The sequence below is a fragment of the Antennarius striatus genome, chromosome 8 (genome assembly GCF_040054535.1).
Source record: "Antennarius striatus isolate MH-2024 chromosome 8, ASM4005453v1, whole genome shotgun sequence".
Classification (NCBI taxonomy): Eukaryota; Metazoa; Chordata; class Actinopteri; order Lophiiformes; family Antennariidae; genus Antennarius; species Antennarius striatus.
In genome coordinates, this window is record NC_090783.1 from 7,097,449 (window position 1) to 7,112,032 (window position 14,584).

General features: G+C 37.1%; 1 protein-coding gene across 1 annotated transcript; it reads left to right on the top strand.

The window, feature by feature from the left end:
• The first annotated feature begins 2,498 nt into the window (after nucleotides 1–2,498).
• On the top strand, nucleotides 2,499–13,628 carry gucy1a1 (guanylate cyclase 1 soluble subunit alpha 1). The gene is made up of 8 exons (XM_068322376.1): nucleotides 2,499–2,936; nucleotides 3,073–3,140; nucleotides 3,762–3,850; nucleotides 3,956–4,668; nucleotides 5,849–6,334; nucleotides 8,803–8,946; nucleotides 12,249–12,403; nucleotides 12,635–13,628. Exons 1-8 carry the CDS (start codon nucleotides 2,697–2,699, stop codon nucleotides 12,774–12,776), a joined length of 2,037 nt encoding a protein of 678 aa, XP_068178477.1. The 5' UTR covers nucleotides 2,499–2,696; the 3' UTR covers nucleotides 12,777–13,628.
• Nucleotides 13,629–14,584: the final 956 nt, after the last annotated feature.

The following is a 14,584-nucleotide window of genomic DNA, read 5'->3' on the forward strand; positions in this document are numbered from 1 at the left end:
TCTCAATATGCAATATCTCCGTTACACATCGGTGCATTGACATGTCTGTACCACTCTCTGTTACTGACTCCCACCAAATATATTTTAATCTCACAGGATTGGATTTGGCCTTGTGTGTCCTTTAATTTGTCTGCCAAATACTTCAAATGGTTGTAAACAGATTTTGATTAAATTTTGTGTAAGGGTAGAGCTGATTGAAGTTCTAGGAAAGGATGCATGTTCTGGATCACTTTTTCAACATTAAAAGCAAATTTTCAATATTTATTTTCAAGCAATGTGAATACATTCTGATAATATATTTGTTTTAGAGTTTGACTTTTCAATCACTGGTCATGGAACTAATAAATAATTGTAACAGGATATTGTTTTTGAGCCCAGAATTGTTCAGATTTTACACAATGGTGTAGGTTCTGCTTTCTGGGTGCTTTCTATTCTTGCATTAGCAAAAGAATTGTGTGTTCCTCCATGGAATGTATTTATTCAACCTTAAGAACCTCTAAAATCCCAACAGGTAATAAATTTGTACTGTCAACAGATTAAATAGTAAAATTCTTCTTAAGTATAAGGCCCCCAGATTGTTTTACCATTGATGGTGTGTTCACACCAGAGACAAAAGTTCACTTAACACAACCTGGGGTTGTTGTTGTCCTGCCTCTGAGCTGACAGTGGAGGCAGGAACAACACTCAATTCATGTCTGGAGCAAACCCACAAAGTGGTAAGACAGGATGTGTGTGTGACATTTTGACAACATTATGTGAGTTCCTTACACATCAAGGAATTTAAATTGTTGGCTTCATGGAGTTATTTTGTTGCTTCATTTTGTCAAACACAATGTGGCGTCACTGTTTTGGTGAGTATAAATTAACAGAGGTGACACAAAGAGAGGTCTTTTGTCACAATGAGCTGTCTGCATGACCTCGGTGTAATATGTTCTAAAGAGATAAGAAGACAACAGAAGAAACAAACTGTTGAACTTTATGCCTCAGTAGGTATACAAACATTTACTCAAGCATTTTAATGTTTCATAGCAGTTTATCGAAATTTAAATGACTTCATTTACAATATATTATGATAGCACAAATAAATAGATTTTTCCATGACTTGATATGAACTATGTTCCGTACCTGTTATTTGTTTTTTTGTATTTTCAAACTTTTAACTTTGAGATATATTGACCTAAACGTACAGGAAATATCGGCTTAGGAGCCTTCAAAGCTATCTTGCTAAAACAAGAAGTTTTAAGATAGTTTTCTGAGGAGTAATGAAGCAAAAACCTGCTTCATGTTAACAAGATTCAAGAAATTTGGAAGCTTGGACCCTACCAGAAATCTCAGGAGGACAAAGATCCCAAGTAGTTCTCAAAGTCCTCACTGGCTTGGTTTCAGAATATGTTCTCGAGCGAAAGTAGCTATTACAGATGCCTGGAATTAGAAAAGAAAGTGATTGCAGCACATAAACCCAAAATATAATCCAGAACTGGAGGGCTTTACCTGTAACGAATAGGCTAAGATGCCATGGTGCAGCAGCATATCAGCAAAATTGATGCACTACAGATGTTTCTCCTGAAGGGATTTTAGACTGCAGTAGTCAGAAAAAGTAGAATTTTGTGTTATATACAGTATAACTCACAGAAACTGTTGTTATTTGACTTAGTTATTGTTCATTCATTCATTCATTCAAACTCTACCCCAGTGCACCTCGACTTAGTTACTGTAAACAACGAAAATTTACCAGCAATCATCGCAATGGCAATGGCAGCTGAATACTTTTGTTTGTAGCTGTACATCAGCACAACTAATCTTATCAACACGACAGCCTGTTTAACAGAGTAATTTTAATACTTTTTTAAGAAAATGAGAATTTATTGTTTTTGTTCTTATATCAACAAATTTATTTGCAATAAAAGAAGCAAAAAACCAAACAAAAAAACAACCAAACAAACACATTTATTGAATTTGAATGTGTCTGACTTTTTCACCAGGGACTCTGCAACAGACAGAATATTCAGTCCCCTCCTTTTCTCCTTAAGCACTGAGTGATGAGGATTGCTAGTTATGATATTTTACACCAGACAATTTATTTCAGGAGAGAAATTCAACGGGGAAGTTGAAATATCAAGATGTGCGTGTGACACAGAAATAGCTGACATTTTCAGTGCGAGGACAATATCATGAAAAAAATAAACTAGGATTCTAAATTAAACCATTAAGGAAAAAATAGAATCACACGAAGACGACAAACAATGAAAACCATTGAGCTTCAGAAATGTACGATAATTCTATAATGAGAGCACCAATTTGACATAACGGGACCCAGTCCAAAGGCTGATCTAAATAAAAAGAAGTGCGTTGCATGCAAGTCGCCTGGAAATAATTTCTCCTTGCTGATAGGTTGTTCAGCTACAACATCCTCGCTTGTGCACGGATTGGCCAGCTGCTCTTTTTTCATCCAGTTTCTCATTGGCTTCTGACAGTGATAGTTCCCTGCCATCGTTTGAGCGTGCAGTTTTCAATTAATATTGTATGTGGTCTCTGGCTTTTGGTGCTGATCATTTGAATCAGTGCGTCGCAGGAGGAAGGTATCCTGGATGAACACACTAGATGATGGAATTTCTTCCAGAGAGCGCAGCTGCTCGATCAGGACTGTCTCCCTCCGAAATTAGATAAAAGAGAACCGGGACATTGCAGCAAGGAAAATGTTTTGCGCGAAGCTGAAAGAACTGAAGATATCAGGCGAATGTCCGTTCTCTAGCAGCGCCAAAAACAATGAGGTCGCAGACTTTGAGAAGCGCTCAACTGGCGCTGCGGATTTATTGCCCATTTCTAAAGACGTGCACGGAAAAATAGGTGAGGGTCTACCCCATCAGAAGGCAAGCAGAGCCAGAGTTAACCTGCATTCACTTGGAGACAGCATCCGAAAATTGGCATGCCCCGATGTGAGTGAAAAATGTATATTTTAATATTATCCTAATGCACTTTTTAAAAAATTTCTTATAAATAATTTTTGAGCGTTCCTGCTATTTAATCTTGCTAGACGATGACCTTAAACTCGCTCAACACTTTGTCATACAGTTCCAAAGGCTGCATACAGCCCTCCAGCGAATGATGAGACTATCAGATGGCAACAGGGACACTGAAAGGTACATGTGTGTCTTTAAATACAGCTGTCTCCATAGGACATCAGAGACAACCACACTAACCCACTTAGACTGCTACAATTACTATTACTGCTGCTGTGCATTTCAGGCCTTTGAGAACACTGCTATCACAGCATGTATTTCCCCAGTAATGATAATTTAAAAGATTTACAGCCTCAGTTTGAGTCTCTGCTTCAATAGGCTTGTTATCACTAAAATATTTGTTGTTACTCTCAGCAGACTGATACTAATGATTATAACAATAACGAGGTTGTATTCAGATTAAGGCTGCTGTAGATATGCAGAGATGGAGAGAAATCCTTACAAATCTGTTTAAAAAAACAACCCAGTTACCAAACACTGAAATACCCCCCACACTTTTGTCTGTGATGCCTAGCTGAAATAATGTCTAGATTATCTAATCAAAGTAATGTTTGTCTCACCAAGAGACAATTTTTTTTTTTTTTATCCCGTCTTGTTCTGTATACTATTACATTAGATCTCGAGTACATTGAATGTATTCTATTGGTCGGACAAATAAAGCAGGGCATGAGATGACCTGGGATTTCTGATGTTATAACAGGATTTTTGTGTCTCACTTTGATATTTGTTGTCTTCCTGTAGTCCAATGTTTTGCTGTACAGACTATCAGAGTTGCAGTGATGAACTAGAGCATTTAGTAGAGATGATGAACATTTACTCAACCAAAACAGGTAATGTCACATTTGAAGCTGAAATTCTAACATGTGCCATTTTATTTTTAATTTTTAAATCATATGTTGTCTATTTTCATCTTTTTTCCTTAATGTATCTGACAGCAATCCAAATGGAAGCTCTGAGAATAGCTCTTGGAGAGGAGCTCTTCAACATGTGCTATGAGGAGGATGGACATATTTTGAAGGTTGTGGGGGGAGCGCTCCATGACTTCTTCAACAGTTTCAATGTCTTGTTGAAACAGAGCAGTACAGTGCCCAATCCAGACACAGAGGATTGTGTAAACGAACCTTCGGTGCTGTGCTTAGACAAAGATCTGGGTCTGCTCACTGTCTATTTTTTCAATCCCCGCCCGACCACTGAGTTCTTCTTCCCTGGAGTAATCAAAGCTGCCGCCCGCCTGCTATATCACACAACTGTGGATGTGTTGATGGACCCCCCCGGGGCTAAAGACGGCATCTTGCAGTCCAACCCACAGCCCAGTCTTCTGTACACAGTTGTAGAAAGGGATGCTAAAAATCTGAGCCCAAGTCCATTGCGAGCTACCTCTGCAGGGACCCTTCCTACTTCTCTTTTCTCTACCATCTTCCCTTTCCATCTGATACTGGACCAAGACTTGGTTCTGGTACAAATTGGACATGGGCTCAGGAAGAGATTGACCCGAAAGGATGGACTGAGACGTGCTAACTTCCAGGAGCTCTTTTTGATTGTGTCTCCCCAGATCAACTGTACCTTCCAGGGTATTCTGACCATGCTGAACACACAGTTTATCATTCGGATCAAGCATGGATTCTCCACCACAGATTACACAGGGCAGGTATGTTTAAAATTTAAGTGAAATAAGTTAAAAAGCAGCTGCTAAGGCAGAAAAAGTTCCTCTGTCATGTCTGAGTAAAAAATAAAATTAGATAGAAAGGAAAAAAATCCAGCTGTTCATAAACAGTCAAGCCTCTCAGCAGCTGAGTTGGGTGCACTTGGCCTGAGGAAGAGACAAACACAACACCCCCAACAGAGATCAGAAGCAAATGTCAAACCAGTTCACCAATCAAAGGCTAAACCATCCTCTTGCTATTTATGTGAGGGTACACAGCAATTGCCCACCATAACAAGACAGAAACTTATTAGAGATCAAAGATGACATTGGTATCAATACTGCGATGCTTCCACTTCCTTTAACACTCTCTCCCAGTTGTAGTTTTTTTCAAATGCAAAATGCCATGGACACTTATGATATTTCTGTTTCAGTATAACATTTACCATGAAAACCATCTGAGTTTTGGTTTTGTCAAGTTGATATTTTCAGTTTAGCCTTAGACACAGATGAGACTGTTGGAGATGTCATTGATTTTGAAGGTACAACATTTTCATGAAGTACTTAAGAAAGATGTCCATGTAGGTTCTCAGTTATCCAGGTCATGGTTATCCAAAGCTGTTTAAGTCAGTCCACTGGACGTTAAAAAAGTTCTTGAAGACGTTTCGTCTCTCATCCAAGAGACTTCTTCAGTTCTGAATGTCCAGTGGATTGACTTACACAGCTTAGGATACTTGAGAAAAAGACATATCATCTAAGTTCCCATCGGTGAATGAATGTCAAAGGTTTAATTGTCATCGATCAAACAGTTAATGAGATACATTAAAGTCAGTCCTGTGGTGGTGCTTGAGAAAATGTCAATATGTTTCATCCTCTGGGAACTGCAAATCTCTGTGCAAAATTTTATCAAAATGTTTTTTTTGGGTTATTTCAACTGTGGCTTGTGCAAATGCACTTAGAATACGTAAATAAACCTCCTGTCTTTGTTTACTTGTGTGACTGACAGATATCTGCAAACAGTTACTCTGGAATAAACGCTCCAATTTGTACTTTAAGTTATATAACAAGCTATTAGCTTGTATCCCACATAAATAAAGTTAAAAAAAAAAAGCAGCAAGAACAGGGCAAGAATTTTTGATTCTGTGTTCACTGCAGATTTCCTCATCTTTCTCAATCTGCATTTCAGGTCATGGACCTTAAAGGCCAGATGATCTATGTGTCTGAGTCCAATGCCATCTTGTTCTTGGGTTCACCATGTGTGGACAAGCTGGAGGAGCTAACAGGCCATGGCCTCTACCTGTCAGACATCCCTATTCATAATGCACTGCGTGACGTGGTGCTGGTAGGTGAGCAGGCCAAAGCTCAGGACGGTTTGAAGAAGCGGCTGGGGAAGGCCAAGTCAGCCCTGGAGCATGCTCACCGAGCCCTGGAGGATGAGAAGAAGAAGACGGTGGACCTCCTCTTCTCCATATTCCCCGGCACTGTTGCTCAGCAGCTTTGGCAGGGTCAAACAGTCCAGGCCAAGAAGTTTGAGCAAGTTACAATGCTTTTCTCTGATATCGTGGGCTTCACGGCTGTATGCTCACGCTGCACCCCGATGCAAGTAATCACCATGCTCAATGAGTTATACACAAGGTTTGACCACCATTGCGGAGAGCTTGATGTTTATAAGGTAGGCCACTGGAACAGGAGAGGACGTTGTGTGACTGTTTTCATTTGCTTAACTGATTATTTTTAACAATGTATGCTATGCTAGGATTTTAGTTGCACTTCTGAGTTTGAGTTGAGAGTTCAGGAAGTGTGTATATGCAACATTAGGATGATGGTGCTCTGGTTTGCACAGTCAAGTATGCCTGAGATTGTGGGCAAGGTAACAAAAATGAATTTAAGTATGTCCTTTGGTAACTTGATGGTTTCATAAATTCCAGAAATTAATTTGTAGATCACATCTATTCCTTCATCGTCCAATACTCGTAGCATCTCTGTGCATATACCATTTGGGCTGCTGGACTTTCCTTTCTTCAGTTTACTTAATGTCCATCTTATCCCTGACTGGAGGATGGGTAGACCATTTTCAGTGTACTCTGGGTAAATTTTGTTAATTTCTTCCTCTTCCTGATCATTGTGAAATGTGTTTTTGATGTAGCGTTCCCATCGAGCAGCAATAACTTTTGACTTGTGGTGAATGCGATCATCGTTAGCTTTAATACATATAGATGAGGGATCCGATTGCATTCCTGTGATCTCCTTGACTTTACTTTAACATAATTTCTCTTGCAGCCAGTTTTTTTTTTTCCACTTGCTTACATTTTTTCCAAAATTCGTGGTTGGTGATATTGTATTGCACTAGGTTTGGTTTTGAGAACTCTTGTTCCCTCAGCAGATCCTTAAGCTTCAGGTAGTACCATTGTGTCGCAGATTTTTCCTTTTCTATCAAATTATGCTATTGATGGCCGCTGTTTGGTTCGATGATGTCATTGGTTCCCGTTGCTCACCTACGCTTGTAGACATTGTGGATGGAATTTTGGAAATGTTTGTCAAGGACCAGACCAACTCTACAATTATTGGTATCTCCACTCAAGAAGAGAATTCATTTGTTATCCTTCCTGAAATCCCTGACATTAGTCCATCTGACTTCAGATAGGCTAATGTATGTAATGCAATGTATGTACATCCTGTCCATCTCGATTAGGACATTGCCCAATTTCCCTGCTTAATATAATATGCGAACTTGTGATTTTTGAGAGCTTTGATTAAACATTCTTGTCAAGTTTGGTGCAGTAGTATTGGGGTGATGTCCTGACACTCCTGTTGCACCACTGAGACGTTACGCCATCAATGTTCTTCATTAGTTGTAGCATAGTTAACTGGACCTTTTGTAGTGGTGTGGGTGGTGCTCCTAGGATCATTTGGGCACTCAAATTGTCCCACTACGATTAGATGGCAGTTCAAGGGGGACAAACAGGTACCAGCAGGTGAAAGAGCTTGACTTTTTGTCAAACTATTATATTTCATGTGGAATATTTTGAGTAAAATGATTATATAAGGTCTGCTTTAACATTATGGTATGTAATATTAAAAGAAATGAAAGAATTTTAGCTACATTATTTCAAAAAATCCGAAAATGATTTAAGTTTTAGTTTTATGAACATATTTGTTCAAGTGAAGGTTCAGTTGTACTTACTATATTAAAAAAATGCTATAAAACAATTTCTGTCTTGCAAGTTATGGAATATTGAAGACAATAAATGTTTTTTTTTTAAACTTATAATTTTCTGAGACAGTTAGCTATTGACCAAAACTTATTGGAATCCAATAAGAGAGACCTTGAATTTCATTTTTTATAAGTGGCATAAAGGTGTAATCTCTGCTCCCAGTGGTTCAATAGCTATGTAATGCACTCACCATAATAGTGCACAAAATGTTAAATATAGAAGATATCACACTACTGCACATGTAGGATTACAGTAGCCCACATATTAACATTTTTTTCTGTTTCTTTCACCGCTATGTAACTAAGTACATTGCACAAAATCATAGGGTGTATAATGTCAAATACTCTGCAGCATATGGCTTTCCTTATAACATTTTGAAAGTAAAAAACACTACTTCCCAACAAATTTGAAAGGCAGACTCATACTACAGCTAAACCTGTGACTACAGTGTCTGCCAAAGGCTGCTAATCTACAGGGAGGTTGGAAATTGTAATCAAAGTGTCTCTTAAGCATAACAGAGAGACCAGCATGTTTGACAAATATCTCGTAAAATGCTAGGAAGTCTGGGGTTCCTTCAGGACCCTGTTTCCACTCCACCTAAAAATAGTTTCATCCTGTCTCTGCCTCATAGTGTGCTCTCCAGCCAAGATTTACGCATAGAAAGAAGGGCATATAACAAGGGACTAAGTACTATTAAAATGTATGTTTTATGACGCCTCAGTTTGCTGCGTTTTGTGTTCTACTGCATGCTTAAGAGCAAGTCTGTTTTAAATTCTTAATGAATATCCACTTTACATGTGTTATTTTGCTCAAGGGTTTAATCTTTCACAGTAAACACTTGGTAGATTTTCCGATAAAGAAGCCCATGTCTGGGTTCTCTCTCTCACCAGATTAGAAGTAATTTTATTATTCTGTTTTGATTCAGGTGGAGACCATTGGTGATGCATATTGTGTAGCTGGAGGCCTCCACAAGGAGAGTGACACTCATGCTGTCCAAATAGCCCTCATGGCATTAAAGATGATGGAGCTATCAGACGATGTTATGACACCGACTGGAGAACAAATACAAGTGAGGCTTAAGTATAATTTACTCTTGTGCTCATTATTCACTGTGATGATGTCACTCATAATACTTCTTATGTTTTCTTGTTACACTACATTTTTCTCTAATTTAAACTTCATTTCAAAATAAAAATTTCCCCCCAAAATTTACTAACATACAAAAAAATGTAAAGGATTTACCCACAAAATGAAATGTTTGTGTTTATGAATGACAATGAATTAATCTTTTGAATTATTGATTGAATTATTGAATTATTTGTTAATTTCCTTGACGGAACCACCTTAAGGGATCAATAAAGTTATACTCTACTCTCTCTATTGAATATTTAAAAGTCATTAAATAATAATTGATTCAAGTCCTAGATATTATCTCTAAAAAGGATTTTTAGACATTTTAGCCTAAAATTTGTATGCTGTAGCTGACTATACTGTAGTGACAAAATCAGCTACAGTATATTGTTATGTTGTATTATTAAAAATGTATTTTCTTCATGTCTGGATGTCCAGATGTGCTAGCATCACCAGCTACTTATTTGCATTATGTCTGTCTTCCTGCCAAGTCTTGCAGCTGCAGGCTGGTCAGGTTAAGCTAAGAGAAAATGGATCATTTTATTTGAATTTGGTAGAATCTGGTTTTAAATCTCATCTCCACCCCACATGATAGTGTACCGTCATTTCATCAGGCTCAATTCTGCTCTCAAAGGCTGATTGGCTTCAGTTGTCTTTGACCGAAAGAATCTACTGCAAGAAGAACAGTTACGTAAGATGAAGCATTACAGGAACCAGCAGATATATATATTTGACCTTAGCCTCCATATCTGCATGTCACATAACTCATTGGGAGAAAATGGCAGGTCGGCATCCTTTTGTTTGTGAGTTTACCTTAAGAGTATGACACTCTCAGCCTTTGTCAAGGAGCTGCACTATGGGATTTGTCCATGATTGTAGATGTATGGTTAATGTTACCCACTGTTTAAGCAATTGCAGCAGGTGGAGCTTAGGATTCTCTCCTTCAAAATGACCTTATTCAAAATTTAAGTATTTTCAGTGAACCTGCCATGTGTTCAGGTTTGGATTAGAGATTCTATGGTTTCACCTAAATTTAATCCCTCATGATTTCCCAGGTTAACAGCATGAGGTCTCAGCAGTCCTTCCAAGGTTGCCAACATGCCTATACGCTGACAATTCCAACGAGAACTAATACAGTCAGAGACTGCAACATCCGCGACACCCCTGAATTCAAAATTTTACCCTGACCTACTTTCATAGGTCAGGGTAAATCAAAGCACAGGTCGATCAAAGCACTAGCTTTGATCTATGGTCTAACTCATACTGGCCTTCTCCCTTGTCTTGTCAACAAAAGTTGAAATTTGACCTTGACCTAGGTCAAGGTCATCATCTCATTTTCATCCCCTTTGCTGCCCAGGTAATGTGCTTTTTGTTTCATCTTTATATCTGCAACGGTTGTGAAGATATTTGGTGGACGGATGGACAGACGAACACACAAACACTGACAATTACAATACATACCCTTCGTGGGATGTAACAAATGATGTTGGCTTGGTATAAAATCTGGCTGGCTTTGTGTTGGTGATTTGGTTTTAGGGCTTTATTGTCTAGTAATATGGGAGTTCTGACATCCTAAAGGGAAATTTTGAAACAAATGCTGTGAGAAACATGATTGTGGGTGACTTTACTGGAATATGCTCTTTTACTGGAGTGTGGAAGAGTTGTGCTTACTCTACTCAAGAAAGTGTAGCATCATTCTCTTCAGTAGTAGTAGGACGTCTTGCCTCCAGGGAAAAAGTTCACATTTGACTACCAGTCAAGCCTGGTGTCATGCAGTATATCCACTGGGACACAGTGTGGAGGAGGCATGCCCACTAGGAAGATGCCTCACCATGTTTCGGACAACCAAGATTAATTAATTCACTTAATGTTTGCTTACACATGCTTATATTTATTATCAACTGCATGGTTTGATGTGAACAAGACAAGTACCCATTCATAAAAACATTTCTCTATAGCTGTAACAGTGATTAAAAACTACATCTTTAAATGTGGTAGTTTTTTTTAAACTGGTTATGAAACATACTGATGACCCACATAAGCAAACAAGACCAACAGAGAAATTTTTAATGCCCGTCACTGCATTAAATATCTAAAATAATAAGTCACAAAATTAAGTTTCATTTTGGTTGAGTGCCAAGTGGGAATTGAGGTGTATGAGAGCCTGAGGAATCAGACCTGCTCTTAGTCTGGTACTACGGCTGTGGATACTTCTGTATTGCCAGACAGCACCAGAATAACTGGCTTAACATAACATTTCTTACTCAGTCCAATACAAATGCATGAGCTCAACCAGATCAAAATCCAAGAGGAGAAACAGCTCATATCGCATTTGGCCCCAGGGGATGCCAAAATCAACAATCTTGCTGATTTAGCTATATTTTTCTTGTTTCATTTTCTAGTTCATTCATTCATTCATTCATTCATTCATTCATTCATTCATTCATTCATTCATTCATTCATATTTGATTCTAACCGACTCATTTCTCCCCTTCAATTTGTATTTTGATTATAAAATATTTTGAATTTATTCAGAGCCCTCATCAGTACATGAAACTGACACACATAGCAGCATTAAAGATGGAATTGTGTGTTAGACCATTTTCAACAGTACTAGAAACCTTTTACAATAACATTAAGGTGACTTGTTTGGAGACGTGATTTATTATTGAATTTTTAACTTTTTATCAGAATTTGTTGATAGAAGAACCATTACATAGTTCATATCCCACTGCAGTAGCAAATTACCACCATGTTCTCATCATTTAAACATCTAGACTGATCTTACAAAGTTCCAAGTAAAGCACTGTGCAAAGAACTCAGAAAACCAAAACTACTCAGCAGGTGGTCTGGACATTAACTTCTTCTTAAACCATTCTACTGATGTAACAAGTAAATCTTTGAAATTACCATAAAATCAAACAGCATACCTTTTAGTATGTGTATATACAATTTTGTAATAATATATCGAGCAGCTACTGGAGCTTTGGTTCCTAACAATAAAGCTTGATTAATGATACCCTCAATGTTTTTTCTAATGTCAAATTATTCTGAAGATATGAGAAGGTAAAGGAAACAGAACATTTCCCTCAGTAATTGTTAAACTATAATTTCATTTTCTAATTGAACAAAAATTTTTTTCAATTGGGCAGTTTTTATTCAACTCAGTGGTACTACTGTACTGTTAAATAAATGCAGGCAGAAGTCTGACATATTTTAAATGACATATTTATTCCTCAGATGCGCATAGGCCTCCACACTGGTTCAGTGCTGGCTGGTGTAGTTGGGGTGAAGATGCCACGCTACTGCCTTTTTGGGAACAACGTGACATTGGCCAATAAGTTTGAATCCTGCAGCCATCCCAGAAAAATTAACATCAGCCCTACAACCTACAGGTGAAATTAAGCTATAGTTCAAGTTTCATAATAATTGTTAAAAAACATTTTATCTCACTTATAAACAATAGAAAACTTACAGTAAATGTCACATTTTAATGAACCAATACTTCATGGTAAGTACTCTCAACAGGAAACGACTTTTAGAGGAGCTCTGTGTTTCCTCTAGTGTCATATTATGTGCCATAATGTTTTTAGATTCATACTTTATTTGTGTGCTGTTCCTCTCAGATTGCTGAAGGATCGTCCAGAGTTTGTCTTTATTCCCAGGAGCAGACAAGATCTTCCGGCCAACTTCCCAGAGGACATCCCTGGTGTTTGTTACTTTTTGGAGGCCTCTTTGATAACATCAAAAAAACTGAGTCTGAAATGAAGTTGAGCTGCTGCAGAGGCAAAAAAAAAAGTTAGCGATAGTGAAAGAAACATTTCCAGAGAATGCAGAGTTGACACCTTGGACATTTTGTTTTGGATTATTTGATGTTGGTCATTTTCAAAGCAGTCAAATATTCAAAGCTGCTTCATTATAGCGATGTCAGACATTAGTCTTGTTTCTGTACGATTGTCCATTTGTACAATTGTAGTGGAGAGAAATAGTCACTTTCTTTCAAACAAACTTGTTTGTAGCAATATGAACCTTAAATTCTTTAAATGTGGTTCAATATGAATTCAACTGTAAATAATTTCAATAATTTCTTCCAGTGGTTTGTTGTTCCAACTCAGAATATTTATACTGTAATAATATGTAACTTCGACTTCCATTTAGGAGATATGCATTCAAAGATTGCATTTTCCTTATACTGCATAAGTAATACAATTTTTTTTAACTTGTTTTCACCGTACACACGTGTTTATACTTATTGTTTCATTACAGTTTTTTTTTCCAAAATAAGGGGAAAGAGAACATAAGGAATGTTTTACTATCACTTATTAATGATTTGCTGTAGTCATTACTGCAATGTAATTAAAACACAATAAATATTGGTACAAACATAATTACCGGTATGTTATTGACTACAGTTTTTAATTAATGGTCTGTTATTTTCAGCTTTATTTTACCATGTTTATGCATGTGACAGTCAAAGATGGAAGATATACAAGTACAATTAGAAAATTTTCAGCTACTTTTTAATGAAAGTTTATTCTTCTAATTTACTGCATTTCAGAGCAAAACTATTTCACATTTAGTCTTCTACATTCAGTTATCTGTCAGCTATATTATCTACTTTGGAACTTAAAATTTTACATTAAAAACATGAACAGTGTGTCATGATATAATATGAATTCAGTGCTGATGTATTCCTAGTTATTAAAAAATCTAGACCTGTGTTCACACGTTGCCTTATACTGTGTTTTATACTTTTTTCATGAATTCTCTCATTCATCTTGGCACATGATTTCTTCATCATAACATGGTCCAACAATTACAACAAGCCGGTTATTAACAAACAAAAATGTCATCAGCTTGATAGTCCATCAACAAAATAAAGTTTCAGTACAGGCATTCATTTCTTGAGTTGTTTGTTGTAATACAGCAATGATGAAGATCTTTCACAGCAATGGTGAAAGACTTCAAGAGAAATCAGATATGTATATTTGATGTAAAAAACCTTGTGAAAGTGGCCAAAATTCAAATAGGAAAAAAAATTGCCTTTTCCTCGACCCGGTGGTAGATGATGGATGGATGGTGACTTTGCCTTGCAGTGTGAACTTCGCCTACTGCATGTGCAGTCACCTATAAAACTAATAAAATAGCTCTGTTACATTGGGTTGCATCTGTCAGACAAAAAAAAAGCAAACAAAAACAAACCAACAACTAAATAACAAGGAAAAACAGACCTATTAATATTAATATTCTTTTCTATCATTCAGAGTTGGAGACTCACCTAAAAAAATTGCTTCTTCAAATCAAATTAAATTCAAATTTTCATTAAGTGAAATAATAGCCTTTATACCTTTATACTTCATACTTTTAATCTGATTGGACAAGGCGACCCTGCAAAAGATTACAGAAGATGGATGGATGGATGGATGGATGGATGGATGGATGGATGGATGGATGACACTGATAATTACAAATAAGGGATAAAGAAAAGAGTCAAATCACAAATGGGTTTAACAAGAACTAAAAAGTAAAACAACAACAACAACAGCAATAATAATAATAATAATAATAATAATAAT